The sequence below is a fragment of the Mustela nivalis genome, assembly GCF_964662115.1.
Source record: "Mustela nivalis genome assembly, chromosome: 11".
NCBI lineage: Eukaryota > Metazoa > Chordata > Mammalia > Carnivora > Mustelidae > Mustela > Mustela nivalis.
In genome coordinates, this window is record NC_139030.1 from 25,278,931 (window position 1) to 25,292,085 (window position 13,155).

Below are 13,155 nucleotides of genomic sequence, written 5' to 3' on the forward strand. Positions count from 1 at the left end.
TGTTCTCTATATATGTATTCATGGATATCTAAGTATGCATTTGCCCATAATTATGCTAGACTGTGATTAATTTAAGGTGGAGATTATTATTCATCTTTGTATTCTCTCATTTCTTGAACAGTATCTGGCACATAGTCAATGTGTGTATCTGGTTAATCAATATTTGCCATCTGACAAAATGAATGAATGAACCCATGAGGCATGGAGGATGCATGGCTGAACACATACGAATATACACATATAGAGATATATGTGCCGTACTCATTCTATGAAGAATATACAGCACCATTCGTACGAATATGCTTTCAGCTAGTTACCAGTCAGCCATTTCTCACTGAAAGTAATACTGATCCACCACGGGAAACACTTCATATGTAAGAACCACAGTAATAGGCAAATATTTTCTTCCTTCTTTCTTTTTGCTTCCCTCTTTCCTCACTTCCCCCTTTCATTTATTAATTCATCCCTCTATAAAATCAGGTGATCACATTCTAGCAACTTGGGCATGTAAAATTTTTACTTATTCAGTGATATAAATTGTGTAATAATTCAGTTCTTGTCTCAGGAGACAGACAACAAAGAAATGTTTTTCCTTCTATGACAAAACTTATAAAAGTGTTTGATGAATTCTTTGGTATGGAAACCAGTTATTGGTATTAAATTAAATAATTTAATTCAATCAATTAATTTAAACTGTTGTCTGAAACTAAAGTATATGCTGGGACACAAACAGCACGGGTGAATTTGGGAATCAGACAGACCTGTATTGTAATCTAGTCTCCTCTCCTCACAAAAAGGATGTATCCTTCAGCATTTCATCCATTTCAGTTTTTAGTTTATAGAAATGGAGAGAGTGAATGAGCGATATTTCCTGCTTTGCCACACATTGTCTGCAGATACAGTCTCATATGACGTTACCTTTGTTTTCCTCTTAAATCCACTTTTTTTACTGTATATGTTACCTTTCTATTTTTTATGTTTTCCATTTACTGCCTCAAAAGATTTTTCCTTCTTCACTTCTTTTTTTGGTGGGGGGAGGTAAATTGATAATTATAGAAGTGAAAACAAAAACAAAAACAAAAACCTTCCCTGGGAGATTAAGTGACATATGATGTATATAAAATTTAAATATCATTTAACTTAATTTAACTCAAATGATGATATTATGAATATTAAATTATTAAATTTAAAGACTGTATATATCATGCCAATATCTATGTAATTGTAATTGCTTATTTGTAATGCCCACTGGAAGAAGTATTAGCTTAAGGCTTTAAACTCCTTCAACATAATGACTTCTTTCTGTTACTAACTTACGATAAAAAAGGAGAAAGAACGTATTTTCTTGAATAATGATAGTATGAAGAATCTTTATTTTTTTTACCCTTAAGTCAATGTTGCTAGTTAAACTGTATGTGCCAGACCCTTTTCTTGGAAGTGTATAAAATTAGTTTGGGATCAGGTACTAGGTCAAAGGCTGACTGATACAGTTTTTTTTACTTGTTCCAGCATGGAATAGGAGCAAGAAATAAATCTCTGTTGTTAAAAGCATCTGAAATTATGAATTTTTTCTATAACAATAAAATCTGGGGAAAGTAGTCTAAATAGATAGGAAAAAAATTTAAATTGTTAAAGAGGTAGCATTAACAAATGAAAATATTATGTAGTTATATTGTGCTTAGTTTCTTTGTTTATTCTGATTTGCTGATTATATGAAGTCACATATATGATTATATGTTTCCAAATCAAGGGAAGATAATGTGACAACATCAAAGCTTTATAACAATAGCCACCCCAGGACGCCTGGGTGGCTCAGTGGGTTAAGCCACTGCCTTCGGCTCAGGTCATGATCTCCGGGTCCTGAGATAGAGTCCCACATCGGGCTCTCTGCTCAGCAGGGAGCCTGCTTCCTCCTCTCTCTCTGCCTGCCTCTCTGCCTACTTGTGATCTCTCTCTGTCAAATAAATAAATAAAATCTTTTAAAAAAAAATAGCCACCCCATATATGTAACTCTGTAATAAATGTTCTCTGTTAAGCAGTGCCACTATACTCTCAAAGCAAAAACTATACTTAAAATTTGCACAGAAAGATGTGGTATCTGTATTGCATGTTTTCCCCTCAGCACGACTAGCATGTGAAAGTCAGGATGAGCTTGTTACCTGGGATCATAAAGGATAGATACTGATGTGACAGCTTCTCTTCGCCTTTACTACTCCAAAAGACAAGCACATCTCCTATTTTCTGCTTTGAAAATATGCCAAGGGGCAGGAAAGCAAATAAGGAACGTGCAATGACCTGACTCTTGAAATGGGGACAATACAGGCCGCTAAAGTTGAATTGCTCAATACCCCTGCTGGAAAGTTGTGATCTGTTTGAAATCACTCATGACAAGTTCCTTGGGCTTTTCTCAAATATTCTCTATGGGGCCACAAGGTCGCTGGTCCACATGCAGGAGCGCTGCTCAGCTTGACAGCAAGACTGGGGAAGAGCAAACGGTGTAGTCTCCTTTCTGCAAGGCCAGTATTTTGAGAAACTAAGGCCTTAATTAGCTGGAGTGTAGAGAATAATTCCTATCTCTTTCAAATCTGTGACAGAAACAGAACTCATTATCCTCTTCCCACAAGTCCAGACAAAGGCTTCTGTAGTACCTGTACATTTCCTTATGTGTTTCTCTCACCCTAAGGACTTAGAAAATAATGCTTAACTTTTAATAAAATAATTAGATTGGAAGAATCACAAAACCAAAGAAAATGACAAAAGACCTAATGTAGATCTTTCTCTTAATTATTGTCCCTTTGGTATTTATGTATTTGTTTTGCATCCTTCTGCATTTAAAACCTCTGTTTTACAAATGTTTAGGAAGTGACTTCCTCTGTGTGTTTTCTAAGGTAAATTAGGGCACAACTATTGTCCTTTTTTTTTTTTTTAAAGATTTTATTTATTTATTTGACAGAGAGAGAGAGAGATCACAAGTAGGCAGAGAGGGAGGCAGAGAGAGAGGAGGAAGAAGGCTCCCTGCTGAGCAGAGAGCCCAATGTGGGACTCAATCCCAGGACCCTGAGATCATGACCTGAGCCAAAGGCAGGGCTTAAGCCACTGAGCCAACCAGGTGCCCCCTACTGTCCTTTTTTTCTCCATAGGACTGGAGCTGGGTTTTACTTAATGTAATTCCCCTCCCACAAACTCTCCTTGGACTACTCCTCTTTTCTTTATGCCACATATCACCTCATTTTCAATAACAAGCACTTAAAAAACCAAACCAAACCAAAGCAAACAAATGAACAAGACATCTGCACTTTATTTTTCATCTTCAGATTCCTAGAAGCCCAAATTATACCAGGTTCTGTTCATTTATGTCCAGTGTATTACATCAGCTTTAAGATTTTCCTTTTTAATTTTTTTTAATGTTTATGTTGAAGAACAATACTCTATGTTCTTTACATATATTATATTTCTTAATCCTTAGAACAATTTTAGAAAGTGCATGCTATGAGCATTTCCATATTAAGATGACAAAGGAACCAAAGGAGAAAAAACTAAGCAAGCAAAACAGACTGCAGTCCCTAAGATAGCATGTCCTCTGTCACTTGGTTCTTGTGTGTCTTGTTAACCACAAACCACTTTTGAAAAGCCATTTTTTTAATTGAAAAATATCTTTGTCTTCCTTTTCATTACAAACTGGGATTCATCTTTTAAATCTTTTTTTTCCCCCCCAAACCTGTGGCTTCTTGTTCCGGCAGAGCACCATGTCATCAAGACCTTTCTGAAACATTCAGATGATCATGGTACTCCATATTTCAAACATTGTCAGTGTTCCCCTATTGCTAATGGAATGGGTTTCAAATTTCTAGGTAGCTATTCTATGTTCCTCAGAATTATTTTACTGTGTCATATTATTGTTCAATGCTCCTTTATTAGCATAATTTACTTGCCCAGCTACAATTCCCAGAGTCCCTGCCATATTCCTTCTTCCCTTAATCTCTTCCCTCAAATAGACTCAGAGTCCCTCAAGGGCAGGGGCTATATATCCTGACTTTCCTCTTCTTCCCTGTCCATTTTTGGTAGAGATTTCCAGACTAGAAACAATAAACAAACAAAAGGCAAGGAGAAGAGAGAACAAAAACAAATAAAATTATGTTCTTCTAATAAGTTAAGATGGTGAATTAAGCCCCTTTTAGTTTTTGTAGAGAATCATTTAACCTGAGTTTCAGAGCATTCAGGAAACACCCCAGGGTAGCATTAGATGGAAATTACGATAAAATCAATCATTTTTCTATTTTTTCTGACTCTTGCAGTTTTCGAAAATTTAATAACAAAGAGTGGTATTACTATGATGATAGTAATATCACAGGCTGTCAGATCTCACAGTACAAAAAGACACCAAGATACTATTTTTTAGCAACATTAGCTAAGAACATACCACCTGCAGAATGTATACTAGCTATTGGGGCAAAATAGATAACTCATACACAACTTCTTACTTGAAGGAATTTACAAACTACCAGAGAGAAACAGACATATAAATTTAAAGGGGCCGTGGAGTGTACAACAGGCAGCATTCCCAGGCCAGTTTCATAGAAATATGTTCCATGTCCAAAGGCCACACAAAGATGAGAGGTCAATTCCATCGATAAAATACGGAATGTCAGGGAGGAGTATGAGCAATGTTAAGCGCACAGATATTCTCACACACACATGATCAAAGAAAGGAGATAATTTCATGGAAAACCATTTTTCCTAAAAAAAAGATGAACAAAAAACCCAGATACCCATATAAATCTAACAAAACCAAAAAGAAAAAAAAAAAAAAGGAAAAAGTATTAGATTGGGGGAAAATTCTCATCGTATTTTATTTTTAGCTTTTGTTTGAAATGAACAAGTAAAACATAAAAACTAACATTGTTATCTTGTTTTGACCAAATGGAGAATTGTTCTGCTATGGGCAAAAAGAAATAATATATAGTATAAGAAATGTCTTGGAGTTTTGTCATTTTGAAAACAGTCATTGTCTAAATTGATATGATTTCAAAAGCAATGCACTATCAGAGATTTTTTTGGTTCTCCCTTTTCAGATGACACAAATATTTTTAAAAACTGCCTTTTCTCTTCTCTTCTTGGAAAAGAATACAAATTACACAGATTACTATTTTAGAAAAGTTAATATTACCCAAATTCAACCAATAATAGATAACTATTTGCCTTTAAGCTATGCAAGTCAAATATTATTGTATTTTGTTCACTGATAAACCCTTTGGTGCCTAGGATGTTGTCTGGTTTATAGTAGGTGCTCAATAAATGGTTGTTGATGAATGGGTATAGGAAGAGAAGATTGACAGTATATTTGTTCTCTATAAGGGTAAAATATGAACCAATCAAAGGTCATACACCTGGGATTCTAGTATGAACAGATTTTTTATTATTTTTAATATTGCTGCTAATGGAAATTTAGTCTTTTCAGTGTCTTCATATGTATCTTGGAAGGATTTGGGGGAGAATTTGTGTCTGTGGTTGTGACTCCAACACAATTTTAAACCTGATTGCAAACAAGCAAACAAAAAAAAATCAGATTGGACTCAGATTTAAACATATTGTGCCATATAGACTTAATATAAGTGAACACTTAGTCCAAACATCACTTTATAGACAAGGAAAATGTGACACAAAGAGTCATTAGTCAATTTCTCAAAATCATAGCTAATTTCATTCATAAAGTCTATATACTTTTGGACCCAATATTTCCACTTCTGGGTGTTAATCCTAGAAAACTATCGAGAAAGTACAAAGATAGTTGCATACATGTTTTTATCTTTGGAAAAAAGTTAACAAAAGAACATAACACAAAAACAAAACCACATACCTAATAACTGAATGATACATGGCTGTAAAGTAGGAAAAATGCAGACAATGGAACACTGGACAACAACTAAGAATAAAAGTATCTAATTATATATGTTGACATGGAATGCTGTTCAGAATGCTACAAACATGATTTTATTATTGGAAAATGAAATGTGTACTCTAAATATTGCTGGAAGACAACACTGTAATATAAATAAAAGTCTGGCCCTAATAAGATATTTTTACAAGTAGGAATACACTTTTAACTTGATACTGAGTTGAGTAGTTCTTCACAGTATTAATAATTTCTAACCCTCACAACAAAAATTATAAAGCAGCCCAAATACTGGAAAAATAAATACATCAGAATTTTTAAAAAACTTGGTTTTAACAAAATGTGATGTACTTACTTTAAAAAATATCAAAATTTTTCCTTTTTTTTTTAGTTACCAAAGCAGGGAGGGGTCAGGGAGCAAGTGCAATACGTAAAAGGATGAAGAAGGACAAATTTCCAGTAACAAAATAAGGAAGTCATAAGAACGTAATGTACAGCATAAGGAATATTGTCAATAATATTGTAATAACTTTGTGTGGTGACAGATGGTAACTACCTTTATCATGGAGATTGTTTCATAGTGTATAAAAATATTGAATCACTCTAATGTACACCTGAAACTAATAGAATATTGCATATTAATTATACTCCAATTAAAAAAATAAATTCTTTTGTATTACCCCCCCAAAAAATCAAAAATTTTGCCAAATAAGCATAAAAAATTCCTAGATTTTGTGTTTTTCTAGGCTATTCTGTGGAGTTTTCTTTTTCCTCTACATATAGTAATAAGAGAACATGACATCAAGAGACAAAAGTGAAGGCTTTCAAAGAACAAATGTATTCCTTAAATTGAAGGATACAGTAATAAAATTTCTATATGAAAAAAAAATCTGTCTCCTTCATAGATCTCAATACTTTATAGACTTTCCAAATGTATATAAGCTCTGCACATTCAAATAGTTTTCCACTCTATGAAAAAAAGAAATGTACTATCAACAAACAAAAGCAAGCACTATATCTTAGCTCTTAAATCAATTTTTTGTTTCCTGTAAGGCTTTTAGATAAACAAGTACATACTATCTTTTCATTAAAGATACATGGCCACTACCAATTGAAATCTGAGGCTGAAATCCATGGTTCCAAAAAGCTCCCCTTATAAGGAAAATCAACCACTAGAAAGATATCCCAAGGGCTTAATATTCTCCTTTCATATAGAGCTTTCAAAACATCTCCCTTAATGGCCATTCAATGGCAAAATCCAATAAACCAAAATTTATAATTTTTATCCTCCTTAAACTATCTAGAGTTGATCTATATTCTTTTCTTTTTTCCTTTCTTTTCAAATTCTTTTACACTCTCTACTCCTTTGACTTGGAGGAATCTACTCTTGGACAAGTTCCCCCCAATTTCTATTTTTTCTCATTTGCTTCTGCTGATTCCTTTGTAGCACAGAATCAAACAGCGGTATTTCCTAGATCCTTAATCCTCTACTTTTCTTTCTGTAAACCCACTCTTGTGTCGTGGCATAACATATACTTCATCAATTGACCCCAACATATCTCTCTAGTTTTCTCTCTTCCCAGTTTGCCATGTAGGCTATGTTCTGTTCTCAATAACCTATTCAACAATATTCAGACCTATTCTCTTCCTCTTTCAAGAAAGGTTTTTAATCATTTCCCATCTGTACAAATACTACACTTTTTTTTTTCCAAAATACTATGAAAATATCACTTCACCTATAAAGTTTTTCTCTCCCCAATAAGAAATCATTAATTGATCTCCATTGAGATATTTTCCTATAATACTTTGGTTACATTTCTTTGTTTTAACTTTTTTTATTTAACTTCCAGTTAGATAATGTATAGTGTAATGTTGGTTTCAGAAGTAGAATTTAGTGATTAATCACTTACATATAACACCCAGTCCTCATTACAAATGCCTTCCTTAACACACATCACCCACTTAACTATTAAAACAATTGTCAAATGGAATTTTAAGGTTTTTAAATCCATTCATCTACCAAAATAAATTTTAAATTCTTTTTTTTTTAAGATTTTATTTATTTATTTGACAGAGAGAAATCACAAATAGATGGAGAGGCAGGCTGAGAGAGAGAGAGAGAGGGAAGCAGGCCCCCTGCCGAGCAGAGAGCCCAATGCGGGACTCAATCCCAGGACCCTGAGATCATGACCTGAGCCGAAGGCAGCGGCTTAACCCACTGGGCCACCCAGGTGCCCCAAAAAAATAAATTTTAAATTCTTCAAAGTAAAAACCATGTTGGAGTTAGTAGAGTGTAAAGAAAGTAGTACAAAGTAAGAGTTACAACTGGGGCATGAACTTCAGAACCAAGCAAGTATCATCTGAATCTCAGGTATCCATAGCTTCCTAGTATATAACCTCAGAGTTATCATCTGTGAAATGGGGATAATAATTACATCATGATAATGATAATGATAACATCATAATACCCCAACTTTATATAAAATATGTAAAGTGCCTAACATAGTGCTTGGTGGAAAGTATTTGCTAAGTCAGTTTTAGCTTTTACTAATTATTCTTCCAAATTTACACAGGGTCTCATTCATCTTATGTTATCAATAAACATTTGGCAAATGGATTAATGAATGGATGATAGCAGAATATCTCTCCTATGCTTCTTTTTTTTTTTTTTAAAGATTTTATTTATTTATTTGACAGAGAGAAATCACAAGTAAATGGAGAGGCAGGCAGAGAGAGAGAGAGAGAGAGAGAGGGAAGCAGGCTCCCTGCTGAGCAGAGAGCCCAATGCGGGACTCGATCCCAGGACCCTGAGATCATGACCTGAGCCGAAGGCAGCGGCTTAACCCACTGAGCCACCCAGGTGCCCCTCTCCTATGCTTCTTTTATAGCTTAAGTAATTTGAGGGATTCAGTAAGCATTACTGCTACCATCAGAATAAATTTTAGGTTTTAAAAAACAAAGGTGCAGACAAAATTTCCATAAAACCAAATGCATATAGAGATAACGACAAACATACACAAAAGTAAAATGTTTTTGTTCTAAACCTTTCCAATTAAGTTATTTTTCCTCACTGAACTTACGAAATAGGCTTATTATCAGCTTGAAAGGTGATAATCAGGGGCTGGGTGCCCCTGATGATACTTTGTAAGAGTAAAAAGTGGAAGAGAACATTATTACAGGCTGCTACTCCCATGAGAGATATCGATTCTGGGAACACAGGAGCATTCTCTTGGCAGACATGTTCCTAGACCTATTTATGGGGAGGAAGGAGGGTTGGTCTGAAATGTTATGTATACTTTGCCTGGACATAATGAAGAGGGACAAGAATAATGAAGACTGGGCTCCAGAACAGTCATTACTATTGTCCCAAACATGAAGTACCATGTATACATGAAGTATACATGAAGTATACATTAATGTTTAGCCAAGGATCATTCTGGACTTACTAACTCTGAAATACCCATGAATTCCTTGCCCTTGCTCTTCTACCTTCCAGTTGCCCTATGCAGGCTCAAGCACCTGTCACTTTTCTCCTTAAGTGGTGCCAAATCTTCTCATGTGGAGGGAGTCCCAGCAGCTGATCTCCAGGGCTCTCCCCACATGCTCATCACCTTCAAAAGCCAACTCCTTCAGCTCAGATCTCTGATCTCTGGCTATTCATTCTTTTTGGGATCCTACGTAATCCTCTAACTTTGGCATAAATAGGATTCTAATTTACTATTTCAGTTTTATGTCTTCACACCCCTCCCCTTCCCAACTACAGACACCCTTCAGTCTAACTATATGCAGCCACTCACACAGTTCTGCAAATAGCCCATTAAGTCTCACATCCATGTCTTTGCTTATATTATTCTTCCTTTTCAGAAGGCTCTTCCCAACCTCACTGAAATACATGAACTAGGTGAACCACAAAAAATCGCCATTGCTATAAACCTTCCATTTCTGTTAACTTGCTCTGCTATGACTTTATTGCCCTCTCTTTTTTCCTGTGTTCACACCTACATTATTATAGGTTAAGTTGTTGTTTATAAATTTTTCTCCCCATTAATTAATGGGCTTCTTGATGGTGGGTTTTAATTTAATTCATCTTCACTTGTCTAGGATTTAGCACACTTTCAGGGTCTACAAATATTTGCCGAATGGCTGCAGGAATTTAGGGTGGAGCCAGGTTGAGGTAGAACTGAAGAAGAGTCTCCTGTCTTCACTTAAACAAGATACAAACCCGAGTGTGACCTGAGAAGTGAATCAGTGCCTTAATAGATCAGTTTATATACATTTTGTAGGCTAACATTTAAAGTATTACTTTTGGATGTAGTTTATATAGGAATATTGGTTTGACATATTCAAATATCTTCCAGGAAAAAAAAAAAAAAAAGGAAAGAATGAATACCATTTTTTTCCTATGTGCTTACTTTAATCAGTTGCTTTTTTTTTAGTATGATCTAAAGAATGACATTTTCTTGAATAACAATATAGATAATTTGTGAACAAAACCATAGAGTTTTGATAATGAACAATCTGAATTTCAATATAATTGTGCTTAAAGACTATTAAGAAGTACACTGTGACACCACCCTGGGGCTGCCATCAGGTACCAGGCATGGCTGTTTATGACACTAGGTATTATGGGAGATGTCACATATAAGCCATCTCTAAAGCTCAGATACAAAGTGCAAAAATTACTTCCGTTGTGATGAACATCGATAATCACCCCAAAGGTGGCCCCTGAAATTTCTCAGAGGTAATAAGTTTGTTTGTTATGGACAAAAGGAAAAATTTAAACTATTAGGAAACCAAATTTTTACCATGTACCTATTTCTTCCATGAAGAAATCTTTCTGGTTAAGGAAAGAGTGTTCTCAGTAAAATCATGGGAAAGCAAATAATGTATTATTTCATCAGTACTTGAAATGGACAGTCAGTTACCAAATAAAAACCACTATTTTAAATACAGTACAGACTATAGCAATAGTCTAAAAACACCCGCTTCTGTACTTCCTTAATTAAAAGCCACTATTCTAGCAAATGTGTTTTTATTAGGCAGTTCCATGAGCTTTTCCATTCCCTCCATTATATTTCCAGACACTCTAGCTGACTGTGGTGCATACACTTGTCGGTGAGCGAAGCAAAGGTTAAGTGTGTGTGACACAGATGAGCCCTGAGATTAAGTATACACTGTGAAATGCATGTGGATGTTCATGACTTAAACCAATGAACTGTGGCCTGAAATGATGTCACACGAAGCGCAGTGGTAAGTGGAAGGTTAAACCTACTTGCATCTTGGCTCATTAAACGCAGTTAAAGTGCAAATCCCCTCATTCTGACAGTAGTGATCACAAGGGTTCTCTTTCTGGTCACAGCGCTGACTTTTAAACCCCACAGAGCATCTGCAGAATTTCAGTAAAATACAGCTAAATAAAGCGTCTGACTTTTTTTCCTAAATATGTTTCAAAATTATTTCATACAGAGATAGTAACATATGAATAAAACTTCATCAGGTATGCTCATTTCTCTCTCATTCACACTCATCACATGCTACTTTGACAAGATGGGGACAGAAAGTGGATGTGGATCCTATGTGGACGTCATCCTTCTAGTCAAGCAGTGATAAAAGAAAACTCAAAATAGAAACCACGTAAGTGGAATGGTTTTATTTCAAGTTGTCCATTCTGGACAGAGGGAAAAATACTAAATTCTAGATTTTTCTCATGAGCAGAGAATCTCCAACACTTTCCAAATGTTTAGAAACCCAGATTCAAGTTAATGAATTCCAAAGTGGACACAGGCTTAATAGGCTTACATGATACAACACTTTACACCTGATACAAACATCAAATAGCATTATACATTTGAAAACATACCACAAGTTCTTTTGGAAAGAATGGTTGTAAGTACCAAGTGTTCATAAATATGATTATGCCTGGGTTTCTCATATCTGAATAAGGTCAATGAAATTAATTTTCCCTGGCATTTCCAAGTTTAAAGATCTATGAATGTCTTTAATGGGTATGATGCTAAGAATTGAATGAGCTCTTCCTTATGAAATTACCAGTAAATTGATGAGGGAGGAGATTCTACAGCATATGAGCCACTAAGGAATAATACTTGATCATAGATGTCCATGAAACATTCATTTAAAATGTATTATGCCCCCCCCCAATAAAATGTATTAGCCCAAGAAAGGAGAACAATAGAGGAGGGATTCCAAGTACATACAAAGTCATTCCACAAAATGCCCATACCATCCTATAATACTCACAGACACACAGGTACATTTGTCTCAGGGTCCAGCTGGCATGTGCCACCATTGTAACAGTAGCCATCACATAACTGACAGCTAGAGGCAATCTTTCCATTAGTGCAGCTGCAGCAACAAAGAAGAGAGAGATCTCATTGTTACTGGCATCATTATTGTTGAAAGCTGACATAAACTCTCTGCAGATGAGAATATTCATCACAGAGGAGTAATGGAATGCCTGGCTAAAAGGAAGTTTTCAGAAAGACAGATGTCCTGGAGGCAAATATATACACACACACACACACACACACACACACACATATACACTTTTTTTGACAAAATGATGACAGACAAATGTTTTCATTTGGTAATTTTCAAATTTTCAACCCATTTGCTTAATATAAAATTTTAATATCATTATATATATGTGTGAAAAATATGCTTTAATGTTTAGCACTTACACTGCAGGGAAACATTAGCATCAAGATCCTATTCCCTTTACATATAACCAGGGCTTGGTGACATCAGTGTGAATTATAAACCACATGATCTAATATTCTGGAAGCAAATACTTCAGCTATTTCTTGTAAACTGGAAAATCTGGTCCAAAAAAACTGTTGGGAGTTTTAGATTCCAGGTTTTATAAGAAAGTATAGGGTTATCTGGTAGTCATTTTGTCCCACTGCTTCTCTTTGATTATGTACTGTAATTAATGTCATTTTTTTTACTCTGGCATATAAAAAAATCATGCAATGTTCATTGCAAAAATAAACAGTAGTGTACTAGGAACAATATGTAGTCTGGCAACAAGGTAACAAGGTAGGGTTTCTTGGAAAACATATGAAAGCAACTCTAATTTACAACATGTAATTTACATTACATGTCTGAAATAAGAACGAACACTACGGCTATTGCTGCATGGGGGAAAACAAGCATAATAATAATAGGAAAAACACAGAAATTTCTTACTTGCCATGTTATATTTTGACATAAATAAATACTATTAGATTGGACAGTGAAAATTG

The 13,155-nt window shown here is 35.0% G+C and overlaps 1 protein-coding gene across 1 annotated transcript in view; it reads right to left on the reverse strand.

Annotated features, from left to right (window-relative positions):
* Window positions 1–13,155, reverse strand: part of LRP1B (LDL receptor related protein 1B) — a 1,916,825-nt gene that overhangs the window by 23,949 nt on the left and 1,879,721 nt on the right. The window contains exon 86 of the mRNA XM_082690181.1: window positions 12,152–12,256. Within this exon, the coding sequence (XP_082546307.1) occupies window positions 12,152–12,256 (105 nt within the window). The remainder of the gene's footprint in view (window positions 1–12,151; window positions 12,257–13,155) is intronic.